This window comes from Budorcas taxicolor, chromosome X, assembly GCF_023091745.1.
Source record: "Budorcas taxicolor isolate Tak-1 chromosome X, Takin1.1, whole genome shotgun sequence".
NCBI classification, from domain to species: domain Eukaryota; kingdom Metazoa; phylum Chordata; class Mammalia; order Artiodactyla; family Bovidae; genus Budorcas; species Budorcas taxicolor.
The window spans coordinates 62,991,790-63,005,589 of record NC_068935.1 but is presented as its reverse complement, the minus strand read 5'-3'; the positions used below and the strand labels follow the sequence as shown (position 1 = coordinate 63,005,589).

At 51.3% G+C, this 13,800-nt stretch overlaps 1 protein-coding gene across 1 annotated transcript; it reads right to left on the bottom strand.

The window, feature by feature from the left end:
- Positions 1-7,862: 7,862 nt before the first annotated feature.
- FAM50A (family with sequence similarity 50 member A) lies at positions 7,863-13,598 on the bottom strand. Its single transcript, XM_052663225.1, has 13 exons — positions 13,438-13,598; positions 12,306-12,390; positions 12,108-12,207; positions 11,723-11,871; positions 10,028-10,104; positions 9,856-9,922; positions 9,654-9,715; positions 9,346-9,422; positions 9,014-9,068; positions 8,761-8,809; positions 8,597-8,667; positions 8,398-8,508; positions 7,863-8,286 (listed from the first exon to the last, which is right to left on the bottom strand). Exons 1-13 carry the CDS (start codon positions 13,546-13,548, stop codon positions 8,278-8,280), a joined length of 1,023 nt encoding a protein of 340 aa, XP_052519185.1. The 5' UTR covers positions 13,549-13,598; the 3' UTR covers positions 7,863-8,277.
- Positions 13,599-13,800: the final 202 nt, after the last annotated feature.

Sequence of the window (13,800 nt, the reverse complement as noted above, 5' to 3'; positions counted from 1 at the left end):
CGCACCCCGCGCGCCCGCGCCGCCGCCGCCGCCCACACTTTGGGGCCGGCCTGCGGCCGCCGGGGCCTTTTAAATCCGGACCGTACCACCGCGCCGGGCAGGGGTGCCCAGGGAGGGCCGAGCGGCAGTGCTCGCGGCCGTGGGGGGCCGCCTCTCCCCGAGCCACGGGAGAGGCCCAGCAGCGCAGCTCCGCCCCGGCGAGAGGCCGGGGTTCCCCCCCCACCCACCGCAGCGAGACGACCCTCCCGTCCCCTCGCGCAATGGCCGCGTCCGGGACGCGCGCCCCTCAGCCCGCTGCCTCCCGCCACCAGGGGGCCCGCGCGCGCCCGCGCCTCAACCCCTTCGGGCTCGGGGTGCGCGCGGGCCTCGGGGTCGCGCAGACGCCTCCCGGCCGCTCGGAGGCGTGCCCAAGGCCACCTGCCGCTGGTTCGCAGCACCACCCGCCCCCCCTCGCACCCTGGTCACGATCCTACAGGCACACACCAGGCCGGAACTCGCGGTCCTGACCCAGGACACTCTCCCGGAGAAGGTCCACTAATCCGGAGGGCCTGCGTCTGATAACATCCACGAGGACTGAGGCTATCTGTCTTTACCATCTGGCCCCTTCCCCAGTGGCCCTGAGTTGGAGATTTTCAGTCCCTTGGTTCCTTTTTCCTTTTCTTTTATACAACTTTATTGACCTATAATTCATCTATCATGTAAGTCCCTCATGTAAAGGGTAACATTCAATGACGTTTAATATATTCACACAAAGTTGGGCAACCATTCCTCCTGTTTGATTCCAAAACATTCTCATCACCCCCAAAGTAAATCTCTATATACCCTTTAGCCAGCCCTCAGTCCACCCCATATGAATTTTAGGATGGACTTTTCAGTTTCTGGGAAAAAAAAAAAAAAAGCCAGTGGGAATTTTATACAGACTGAATTGAATCTGTAAATCAATTCGGAGAATGTTGCCATTTTAACAAGGCTTCCAAGATGGTACTAGTGGTAAAGAACCCGCCTGCCAATGCAAGAGACATAAGAGATATGAGTTAGATCTCTGGGTTGGGTAGACTACCATGGAGGAGGAAATGGCAACCCACTCTAGTATTCTTGCCTGGAGAGTCCCATTGACAGAGGGACAAGAGGGACTGGTGGGCTACAGTCCATAGAGTCACAAAGAGTCAGACATAATGGAAGCGACTTAGCATGCACACACACACCATCTTAACAAGATCCTTTCCATCCATGAACTTGGGATGTTGTGATGATGAATTCATGTGTATTAATTTCAACTTGGCTAGGCTATAGTTGGCAATTATTTAATCAAACACTCATCTAGCTGTTGCTAGGAGAAATTTCGTAGGTGTGGTGAACATCAACAATCGGTTGACTTTAAGTAAATTACACTCCATAATGTGGGTGAATCTTGTCCGCTCAATTGAAGGCCTTAAAAGCAAAAACTGAGGTTCCCTGGGAAAAGAGATATTCTGCCTCCAGACTGTAATGTAGAAGTCCTGCTTGAATCTGCAGCCTGCTGACCTGCCCTGCAAATTTTGGACTTGTCACCTTGTCAGCCCTCACAATCACATGAGCTAATTCCTTAAAATTAATCGTGTGTGTGTGTGTGTGTGTGTGTGTGTGTGTGTGTGTGTATCCTGTTCTGTTACTCCGGAGAACCCTGACTAAATAAATGTGTTTTCATTTATTTAGGTTTGCTTTATTTTCTTTCAGTGATATTGTCTAGTTTACAATATACAAGTCTTGCATTTCTTTTTTTGATGGTTTATGTGAATTTTTTTTCGTTTTTTTTTATTGAAGGATAATTGCTTTACAGAATTTTGTTGTTTTCGGTCAAACTTCAACATGAATCAGCCATAGGTATACATATATCCCCTCCTTTTTGAAACTCCCTCCCATCTCCCTACCCGTCCCACCCCTCTAGGTTGATACAGAGCCCCCGTTTGAGTTTCCTGAACCATACAGCAAATTCCTGTTGGCTACCTATTTTATATGGAAGTACCTATTTTATATGGAAGTCTTGCTATTTCTACTGTTAATTTATTCCTGAGTATTTTATTCCTTATGGTGCTATTGTAAAACAGAATTGTTCATTGCTCAGGTATAGAAATACAGTTGATCATTGCTCGGGTATAGAAATACAATTGATTTTTGTGTAATGATGTTTCTTCCTGCAACTTTGCTGAACTCGTTTATTAGCTCTACTGTTTTTTCCAGCACATGTAGTAAGATTTGCATATACAAGATTATGTCATCTGAGAATAGAGATAGTTTTATTTCTTCCTTTCCAATCTGGCTGGCTATATTGCCCTGATATATATGCCCCTCAGATATGCAGATGACACCACCCTTATGGCAGAAATCAAAGAGAAACTAAAGAGCCTCTTGTGAAAGTGAGAGGAGAGTGAAAAAGCTGGCTTAAAACTCAACATATAATGTCATTCTCCCAAACACGTGTACACCCGTGGCGGATTCATGTTGATGTATGGCAAAACCAATACAATATTGTAAAGTAATTAGCCTCCAATTAAAATAAATAAATTTAAATTTAAAAAAAACATACAAAAAGCAAAGATCATGGCATCTGGTCCTATCACTTCATGGCAAATAGATGGGGAAACAATGGACACAGTGATAGACTTTATTTTCTTGGGCTCCAAAATCACTGCAGATGGTGACTGCAGCCATAAAATTCAAAGACACTTGCTCCTTGGAAGAAAAGCTATGACCAACCTAGACAACATATTAAAACGTAGAATTATTTTGCCAACAAAGGTCCGTGTAGTCAAAGGTATGGTTTTTCCAGTAGTCATGTATAGATGTGTGAGTTTGACCATAAAGAAGTCTGAGTGCCAAATAATTGATACTTTTGAACTGTGGTGTTGGAAAAGACTCTTGAGAGTCCTTCAGACTGCAAGGAGATCAAACCAGTCAATCCTAAAGGCAATCAGTACTGAATATTCATTGGAAGGACTGATGCTGAAGCTGAAGCTCCAATCCTTTGACCACCTGATGCGTAGAACTGACTCATTGGAAAAGACCCGGATGCTGGGAAAGATTGAAGGCAGGAAGAGAAGGGGACAACAGAGGATGAGATTGTTAGATGGCATCACTGACTCGATGGACATGAGTTTGAGCAAGCTCTGGGAATTGGCGATGGACAGGGAAGCCTGGCGTGCTGCAGTCCATGGGGTCGCAAAGAGTCGGACACAACTGAGCGACTGAACTGAACACTCTCCAATCAAATGTTGGATAGAAGTGGGCATTTTCTTTTTAACTTTACAATTTGAAAGTATTTCAGACACGGAAAAGCTATAAGAAATGTATAGAAAGCTCCCATGTACCCTTAACTCACATTCACCAAGAGTTCATATTTTGTTCCATTTGCTTTCTCATTCTCTTTGTCTCTTGTGGGTGCATATATTTTTATTTCATTAATTAGAATAACATTTTCTCAGGCTTCCTTGGTGGCTCAGTGGTAAAGAATCCACCTGCCAATGCAGAAGACATGGGTTTGATCTCTGGTCCAGGATGATCCCACATACCTCAGAGCAACTAGCCCCATGTGCCACAACTATTGGGCCTGTGCTCTAGAGCTCAGAAGCCACAACTACTGTAAACCATGCACCCTAGAGCCCTGCTCCACAACAAGAGAAAAACCACTGCAATGAGAAGCTTGTGCAGCAGCAAAGACCCAGCACAGCCAGAAACGAAGAAGTAAAAGAAGAAAAAAAAAACCCATGAGGCTGATATTCTGAAAAAATTATAATAAAAATATTTTCTCAACTATGTCTAAGTTGCATACAGCTTACCCCTTAACCCCTAAATACTTCCCTCTGTGTTTCATAACTATAGCATAATTGGCTTCCCTGGTAGCTCAGCTCATAAAGAATCCGTCTGCAATGCAGGAGAACTGGGTTCCATCCCTGGGTTGGGAAGATCCCCTGGAGAAGGGAAAGGCTACCCACTCCAGTATTCTGGCCTGGAGAATTCTGTGGACTGTATAGTCCATGGGGTCACAAAAAGTCAGACACGACTGAGTGACTTTCACTCACTCACTCACAGCATAATTACTGTACTATAGTAATTATAGCCTCTTACATAACCATAGTATAACTCTTCAATGTCAGAAATGTTAATGTTGATATGATGATATTATTTTATCTAAGGTCTTGTTAAAATTTCACCAATTGTCCCCATGATGTCCTTTATAGTTTTGTTTTCCTGATCCAGGATCCAATCTAGAACCCCACATGGCATTTCATTCTCATCTCATTGGCCCGCTTTAATCTGGAAGACTCCTGCTTTTCTTGGCCTTTCATGACAGGGAAATTTTTGAAGAGTGCAGGCCAGGTATTTGGTGGACCATCCTCAGGGTGCATTTGTCTGATGTTTTCTCAGGGCAAGATTCGGGGTGTGTGTGGTGGGAGGTTACCAGGCCCTCTCTGTGCTTCTTATCAAGAGGCAAGTGTTACTGTTTTGTCCCTTCACTGTGATGTTAACTTTAAGCATTTGGTTAAGGTGGTAACTACCAGTTTCTCAATGGGCTTCCCTGATAGTTCAGTTGGTAAAGAATCTGCCCACAGTGTGGGAGACCTGGGTTCGATCCCTGGGTGGGGAAGATCCCCTGGAGAAGGGAAAGGCTACCCAGTCCAGTATTCTTCCCTGGAGAAGTCCATGGACAGAGGAGCCTAGTGGGCTACAGTCCATGGGGTCTCGAAGAGTTGAACACAACTTTCACTTTCATAGTTGCTCAGTTCCAAACCTCAAGATGATGGTTACCAAACAGTGCTTTTTCTCCCTTCATGATCCCTCCTACTCAATGGCATCCTTTCAGAAAGAACTCCAGTTTATCTATCTATATATACATTATCTGTGTGGACTCGTGGATCTGAATTTTATTTGATGGGTTGTAATCCATTAATTTTTTTTTATCACACTACATGGAATGCAGGATCTTATTAATAGTTCCCCATGCTGTGTGTGCTAAGTCGCTTCAGTCATGTCTGACTCTGTGCAACCATATGGACTATAGGCAGCCAGGCTCCTCTGTCCATTGCATTCTCCAGGGAAGAATACTGTAGTGGGTTGCCATGCCCTCCTTCAGGGGATCTTGCCAACCCAGGGACTGAACCCACATCTCCTGCATCGGCAGGTGGGTTCTTTACCGCTAGGGCCACCTGGGAAACCCCTACACACAGGCTATATATATTTAAAAAAATCCTGAATACATACTGATGCCCCCCACTCCAATTCCACAGCAAAACTTCCTAGCCTTTCCCCAGTGTGTATTTGTATCTCCCTTCAGCATTGGAAGACCTGGCTCCCAACACCACTGATGTATTGACTCATTTGCTTGATCCTCCAATAATGCATAGAGAGCACTTTAGAATCAAGTATTTGTCCCTAGGACAAATAAACCTGCTAAGAGGGGTCTGGAATTTCCTTGCAGGATTTTTGTTGTTTGGTTTCTTTTGTCTTAAAACTGAAGGCATAAAGTAAAAGTGCTGTGTTTAAACACCGTTTGCAGGGACTTCCCTTGTGGTCCAGTGGCTAAGACTCCATGCTCCCAATGCAGGGCACCCGGGTTCAATCTGTGGTCAGGGAACTAAGCTCCCACATGCCGTGCAGCATAACAACAAATAAATTGGGATGTTTGTCTAACTTTTATTGATTTGCAGGAGTTTCTGTATGTCTGTGTGAATGTGTTCTGGATACCACCCCTCTGTTATAAAAATATTTTCTTTTCTCAAATCTACTGGCTTGTGTTTTCATTTTCATATCTTTTAAAGAGCAAAAGTTTGCATTTTTGTGAAGTCTGATATATGTTTTTCTTTTTATGATTATTTTTTTATCCTGTGCAAGAAAACTTTGCCCAGATTGCCTAGAGCAAGGTTACAAAGATTTTCCCCCTTGTTTCATTTATACGCATTTTTTAGTTTCAGCTTTTACTTTTAGGTTTCCAACCCATGTCAAATTCATTTTTCTCCTAAGAAATGTAAGTAATTCTAATAAATTACTTTAGTATGTAAGTAATTCTAATTTAGTATGTAAGCAATTCTAATTACTTTAGTAATTCTAAATGTAAGTAATTCTAAATGTAAGAAATTCTAAGTAAGGTGTGTTCGTTTCTTGTGGCTGTCAAAACAAAGTTCCACAAACTGAGTAGCTAAAACAACAGACATTTCTTCTCTTTTTTTTTTTTTTAAACTGCTACCCCCTCTTCTCTCCTTTTGAGGTGATAAAATTATTCTGGGAGTAGATAGAGGTGATGGCTTCACAACATTATGAAATGTACTCAGTGCCACTGAAGTGTGCATTTTTAAATGGTTAATGGTTATTTTTATGTTATGTGAATTTTTCCTCAGTTGAAAAAATAAATCCCCCACTGAGAGACCACATGTGCCATCTCAGGTTGCATAAGTGCTCCCCCTCTTCGGGAGTGACAGTACTGTGTTGGTGAAGCTGGGGAGCCAGGATTCTCACCCAGTGATCATGCTACAAAATGGGAGGGGTGTAGGGAGAAAAATCTATCACTCTCTGGAAACTTAATTATGCCTTCCCTGGTGATCCAGTGGTTAAGACTCAGTGCTTCCACCACAGGGAGCGTGGGTTCAATCCTTGGGCTGAGAACTAGGAATCCTTCAAGCTGCACAGAGGCAGAGGCTGTTGGGAAATGTCTTCTTTTTGATTTTATTTATTTGACCACGTTGGGTTTTCGTTGCATCACGCGTCCCTCAGAAACCATCCAGCCCTGGGTGAGCTGCTGAAGGGCTCCCTCTCCGCAGGAAGCCACTCTTCTGATGGCTTCTCAAAGAGGGCAGGAGAGGGTTGGCACAGGCCAGAGGATTCCCTCTCTGGGGTTTCTGGAACCCCACAAAAGGCCCCACTGACTTTCTCAGAGTTGTCCCCCACATCCAGGGCTTAGGGCCAGGCCTGCCCACCCCTCCCCGCTGTGCCCAAGGTGCTCTGGCCTACGCTCCACTCCTCCCTCCTCCAAGTGACCCCAGATGGCCCTGCCCCAGACTCAGGGTGAGGAAGCCCAAGTGATAGCCCCTAGCTGCCAGATGGGCCTCCCCAGGCCAGGGCTGACAGGGCCCTGCCACAGACGAGGAGGGCAAAGGAGACTGCACTGGGCAGAGCCCACCACTACCATCAGTTCTGTCCATCGGCCTGGGAGGTGGGGCCAGACCCAGAGCTGAGATGTTCACCACTGGCTGGGGGCTATCCGCTGCCCTTTCCAGGCAAAGTGAAGGTGGTGGTCAGCTTACCTTACTCAGCTTCCAGGAGCTGGGTCCGGGGGAATTAGGAGTTGGCAGGGGCCACTGAGGTGGGGCACAAATGATACCCTCGAGCCGAGGCCCACCCCCCTGGGGGCGATGAGAGCGGCCCAGCTCCAGGGCAGTGTGTGCAGAGCTTGCCAGGGTGAGGTGGGCAAGCGGTGGGTACAGGGCACCCACAGCGGCCTTCCTGTGTCAGCACTGGAGAGAAATGCTGTGACGGGGACACAGGGCGGCTGGGAGCCACAGGACAGCTATGGCCCTTATGGAACGGGCTGCTGGGAGACACAAAGGAGACTGAGGGGCCTGAGTGGGCAGCCCAGGGAGGAATGGCCTTCCTACCTACATAGGGGTTGTGGTGGGGACAGGCTGGCTACAGGGACAGCTGGGCCTGCCTAGGCCCCCAGTGAATCACAAGTGCCCCCTCCTGCCTCCACAGATTCACGTTTCCACCCAATCTCCTTCCACCCTCAAATCCCCGAAAAACACACTCTTTCTTGCAAGACTCCACGGATTCACATTTCCACCCAATCTCCTTCCACCCGCAAATCCCCGAAAAACACACTCTTTCTTGCAAGACACAGAAAGCAGAGATACTGTGTAATTCTGTTAATCGAAACTTCCAGAATAATCAAATCCAAACAGACAGGAAATAGACTTAGGGATATGAGGGGCTGGCTGCTAATGGACATGGGGTCTCCTTCAGGGATGATTCACAATACTGTAAATGTACACAATACCCCTGTGTGGTGTACTTTCACATGGTTACAATGGTAAATTTCATCATATGTGAATTTTAGCTTGATCAAAAAGTTTTTAGACAAAACACACATCGGGTGATCCAAGTGTCATGAAAGAAACAGGCAGGAACCAACAGCGCCAGGGCAGGGGCTGAGCAGGTCCGATCCTATCTCAGGAGCAGGGAGCCGGGCGCCCGGAGTCCTGGGGACCAGAGGAGGGGACCGCAGGGAGCCGGGGCCACACTGCCACCACGTCATCGGATCTGGTGCAGGATGAGAGGACAGAGGAGGAGAGGTGAGCGGAGTGGGGCTGGGTGGGCCTCCAGCCTGCCAGCCCAGCTGGGCTTCCACCCTGCGCTGGAGGGCTTCCATACCGTGTACTTGTCCCACTTCTTCTCGGGGTCGTAGGGCTCCCAGCGGCTGGCGGGGAAGATGTGCTTGTTTTTCTCATACCAGCTCCGCAGCACCACCTTGCCTGCATGCGACTGAGGATGGGAAGAGGTCCAGATGCTGAGGCTCAGGGCTGCTGGATGCCCGCCCCCTCCTCCCTGCCCTGGCAGGCCCGGAGCATACCTCATCCTTCTCCACGGTGGCGTCACTGAGCAGCCTCACATCATCGTGAACGTCAAAATTGAAGAGGGGCCCTGCAGGGACAAGGGTCCAGAAGCCCCCCCTCTCAGCTGCCACCCTACAACAGGGGCAAGCTCGGGGAGGAGGGCGCAGCCGGGCGCACTCACCACTTTTCCCTCTAGCCTTGGTGACGATGAAGTCGTAGAAGCTGTGGTGCTACAAGCCGAGCACAGGAAAGTGACACTGGATGACTCATTTTGGTGTCTCACAGCTAGCTGCCTACAAGCCCGGCTCCGACCCTGCCCACCCGAGCCAAACACCTAGAGTAGGAGGGGCCCCCTCGAATTCCCTGGGTGCACCAAAGCCTGAGACCCTCCCTACCACCCCTCCTGGGGCTGCAAGGACACAGAAGGGACTAACATGGGGTATGATTAAGTCCTCCTTGATGTACATGAGCTGCTCCACCCCTGCCGATCTGAGGAAGAAAAGATGAGGAAGCTGCTGGCCAAGGATACCAGGCACCAGTGCCAGAGGCCTGCGAGGCTAGTAGGCAGCCCAGTCCGGAAGGCACTTCCTACCCCAGCTCCCCATGGGGAGAGGGATGGAAAAAGGGGCCTGAACTCCTTTCTCAGGAGCGCAGTGCCCAGCATGCCGCAAGCAGGAGCTGCCACTTGGGGGTCCCTGGTGCCAGGCTGAGGCTGCAAAATCTGGTGCACATGCTCACATGTACTCACACCCCCACACAGCCCCACCTGAGTTCGCTGAAATCTTTGCGCAGGATCTCGAGTGCCTTCTGCAGGAATTGCTGCATCGTGTTGCCCTTCTTCATCTGTATGAACAGGCATGCAAGAAACCAAGGGGTTAGGAAAGGAGGTTGGAAGCCCAGAAGGGGGCCCTCGAGAAGGCGGGCACCCCGGAACACTCACCGCCCCCTTCCCTGCTCCCCCCAGGCCACTCATGCCAAAGGGTCTGTGGGCTTTGTCAGGACTGACAGTTCCTTCCCACTGGAAGGCTGGGCCCAAGAGCAAGGGAAATGGGGCCCAGGCTTCACATTGCCTACCTTGACTGTGCGCCGGTGCCCAGAGCCATCCCAGTAACTGAAGGTGATCTCAATCTCCTCACCTACAAGACAGACCTGCTGCTTGGCCTCCAGACCCCTGCCAGCTCCCTGGGGCTTAGGGCACTGCCCAGAGTAGTGTTCACAGGAAAGCAGGCATGGCCCCTGCCCCGGGCTGCATGCCTCCCACTCCAGGAGCTCTCACTCTTAATCTTCTCCTGCTTGGCTTCCCACTCTTGCCGTAGCTCCTCCCGGAGCCGATTCTCCTCCTCCTGGAAGATAAATGAGCAATGCGGGGAGGCCCAGGGCTGCTCAGGGGGCACACGTGGCCCCCGCTTCCTGACTGAAAGCCTCTGCCAGGGTCACCCTGCCTTTACCTCCCGGTCTCGGTCAGGCAAGAAGCTTGTGTCCACATCTGGGTTCTTCCCCATTTTCCTCTTCTTTGTGGTGATCTCTGGAGCAAAAGAAAACACAAGAAGTCAACAGTATGATGGCCCTCGCCTCAGGGGGGCAACTGTATCAACTCTATCAACTGTCAGAGGAAGGATGTCATGCCATGTCACATGATCTCTGGAAAAATCCACAGCACAGTCGTGAAAAAACAAGAGTACAGAAGGATAAGAATGTCTTCACAGGATTATGAAGATGGTTTTGACTTTACGGACCTCTCCAAAGGGTCTCAGAGACCCTAGGGTCACTGGATCACTCTTTGAGAACCGCCAACCTAGATGAGCCCACACTCCAGGGCAAGGGTTCCAGAGCCTGGACAACTTACAAAAATTCCACACCAGGGACTTCCCTGGTGGTTCAGTGGCTATGACTCCGTGCTCCCAATGCAAAGGGCCTAGGTTCGATCTTTGGTCAAGGAACTAGATTCCACATGCCACAACTAAGAGTTTGCATTGCACAGCTAAGCGTTCACATGCTGCAACTACAGATCCCGTAAGAAAGACCCAGAACAGCCAAATAAATAAAAATAATTTAAAAAATTCTACACTGGGTACCAACGGCCAGGCCCCCAAAACAAAATCTCCAGGGGGAGGGGAAGCACCCACAAAGCCCCAATGACACACAGTGAGGTTGAAAGCCTCCCTCTAGACCTGTGGTGTCCCAAAGGTAGCCTCTGCTACACAGATGCAGCTAATACCCAATGCAACTGACCTGCCAACGGGAATGTTTTCGATACCAAATACTTAATGTTACTAAATAGTACAAAGACTATCCCAGGGTTTCCCCCAAGAGGCTGGCAGGCTCTTTGCTCTTCTCCTGACACCACTGGCTGCTCCCCTCAAAGCTGTCCCTGTGCCAACCCCTGCCTTGGCTCTACCATACAGATCCCAGACCATTAGGCTTTCTAACCATCCACCCCCTCCAGGCCTGCAGCTGCACCCTCCCTAGTCCTAAAATGTGTGCACTCCCGCTGGCTCCATTTCTGGACACACTCATCTCTCAACTCTACACACCTCCCGACTCCCCACATCTCTGGGTGCTAATGAAATTCCCCTCGCCCTGAAGGCCCAACTCAAATCATCCCCTCTCCCCTGGCCCCAGTGGGGTGCATGGTGTCCTGTGTGATTCCCACCAGGACAGAGACGGTGCCCAGTGTCTGTCTATCTGCCTTGGTCCTAGCCCATCTGCAAGTGGGTGCTCAGCACACAGGAGCCCCATGGTGTCTTAGTTCTTGCTCACCAGCCTTCCCAAGTCTTCCCTGTTACCCCCTGTTCCCTTGGGCAAGAGCTGCTCTGTCCAATTAGCAGCCACATAATGTCTGTGGTTGTGTCAATTTACACTGAAATTATTAACAGTTTGGTGCCCCAGTCACATGAGCCCCACACCTCCGCCAAGGGACTGCATACCCGGTTCCCACTCAGTCTGCCACCAAAAAGCAAGCCCTCCACTCAGCTTTGCCACAGTGAAGACCTGGCTCTCTCTCTCTCCTGCCCCAACTTCTGAGGTTCAAGGCCCCAAATGTGGTTAGCAGTCAAGTTTGTTGGTGGATGTGCTTCTTCACTCGAGACCCAGAAGCCAGGACAGAGCTCTGCCCGCTGAACCCATCCCCAGCCTGCCCTCACCTTCCCTTTCCAGCTCCTCCTCGTCCACGGCCACCACCTCCTCCTCCTCCTCGCCTGCCTCCTCTTCTTCCTCCAGGGTGAAGGACAAGCTGGAGATCTTCCGCTTGGCCTCCTTCTTGCGCTCCTTTTCTCGCAGCTTCTCCAGCTTCCTGCCAAGGCACGGGTGGCTACCACGCACGTCCCCACCCTCAAGGCCCATTTCCCGACCCAGAGCCACCTGTGTGCTCAGTGCAGGGCAGGTCCCAGAGTCCTACCGCCCTGGGTCCCTTCAAGTTCACCAGCAGGGCTCTGATGATCAAAAGGCACCCCCACCTCCCGGCTTCCACAAGCAGGAACGGCCTCACCCGCCCCCAAACACAAGCTCCATCTGGAGGGGAGGACCCACAGCTGCAGCTCCTTCGACTGCTCCTTCTTGGCAAGTTGCTTCTCCCGCTCCTTCACCAGCGCCTCCTGCTTGGCCTTCATGTCGTTAAGGGTCACAAGACCTGCGAATTAAGGAGATAGGGGGGTGAAAGGCGGTCACCCAGAGCGAACCATGCAGTGGGCCTTGGGCCGGGAGTGGGGGCACAAATGCTTTGCGTACCCACAGTGCTGGACTTGAGCTCAGCCTCCACAGCGTCGTAGTGTGCAGAGAACTTCTTGTCAATGTTGGACTTCATTATGTTCTCCTGCCCAGGAGGCAGAGCAGTGATGATGGCCACCTGCCACCTCACAGTGGAAGTGGGGACCTGGGTTCTCATCCCAAATGAGTCCCTAGACTATGATGTGCCCTTGGGAAAGACATGGCCCCTTTGCCTGATGGAGGGTCCCATGGGGCTGTAAGAGGCTCTTTCAAGTGCCCAGGCAGCCAAGTGGGGTGGTTTCCCTGCACTGTTCTGGTCCGTCCACATGTCCTGCTCACTCAGTAGTCTGGAGCCGTGGGTCCTACCTGCCTTTGGTGTTTTTCACACCTAGCTCTTGAGCTGAAGCTCTGGAGACCCAAGGCAAGGAGTGACAAGAGGAAGCGGAGAGCAGCTGGGGGCCTAGACCCTCACTGAGCAGTGTGGCTCCCTCATAAGGCCCCCTCGCTCCAGGCCTGCCTCATCCCACTGCATACCACTGTATGGACCTCCGCCTGGCCACACAGCAACAGCCGGGTTGGGGCTCGAGTGTAAACTGGACAGCAGTCGGGCCTCAGCATGCAGCCACTTCCCGGCTGTTGCAGGACCCAAGGCCCCCAAAGACCTAAGTAGGGTGGCCCACCACCAGCGGCCACTCACAGAAGCCCTTAGTGAACCGCTAGCACCTAGGACCCTCCTGCCTGCCTGTGTTAGTTGAAACGGGTTCAGTGGCCAGCAGAGTGGTTGGGGCCCGCCCTTCCGGAGAGCCACTGAACCTGGGCAGAGGCCTGACTCTTGGGGCTGAGGAGCCAGAGAAACAGGATGCTCTGTACCCTCGAGGGTCGCCCCAATTGCCACACATGGAACCACTGAATATGGCTCCTTCCTGTTGCAGGCGTGTGACAACCTAGCTCACCCCAGCCTTCTGGGCCCATTTTACAGAGGGGCAGACTGTCCCCGGCCCGCTTCCGCCCCTTGCGGGAGATTGGCGAGCAACCTTCCCACCCCAACTCGCCGCCCGCACTCCAGTCCTGCCACCCAGGGTCACGCAGGGTCCCGTGGAATCGGGGCGGCTGTTCGAGCGCCTGCTTTGAGGGGCCCCGGCCCGGCCCGCACCTCAGCAATCCTCTGCTTCATCTGCTCCATCTGCTCGCGCTGCTTCTCCCGCTTCTTCATGAGATGCATGGCGCGGCCCGCCTCGCTGGCGGCACCCTTGTACTGAGCCATGGCGGCGGCGACGGCGACGGCGACGACGGACTGGCTGGGGCTCCGGAGCTAAATCGGCTCTGGAGACCGCGGTTCGGTCAGCTGACACCCGCGCCTTGACGTCAGCCATCAAGGCTGGCGCAGCCGCCTCGCCCCGTCCCGCCCCGACACGTGACCACCGGTAAACACCCCCGCCCCGGCCCCTAGTGGCCCCGCCCCCCCGGCCCTCGGAGACTGGAAGATCCCGCTCTTCCTAGCTTCCCCATCAGTTTC

What these genes read in the sequence shown, in the direction of transcription:
- FAM50A (XM_052663225.1), bottom strand. Translation starts at nt 13,548, where the DNA reads ATGGCTCAGTACAAGGGTGCCGCCAGCGAGGCGGGCCGCGCCATGCAT. An exon ending in CAAGCAGGAGAAGATTAAGA is followed by an intron (nt 9,716 to 9,855) that starts GTGAGAGCTCCT and finishes TCTGTCTTGTAG; the next exon opens with GTGAGGAGATTGAGATCACC. An exon ending in CCACCGTGGAGAAGGATGAG is followed by an intron (nt 8,509 to 8,596) that starts GTATGCTCCGGG and finishes TCCCATCCTCAG; the next exon opens with TCGCATGCAGGCAAGGTGGT.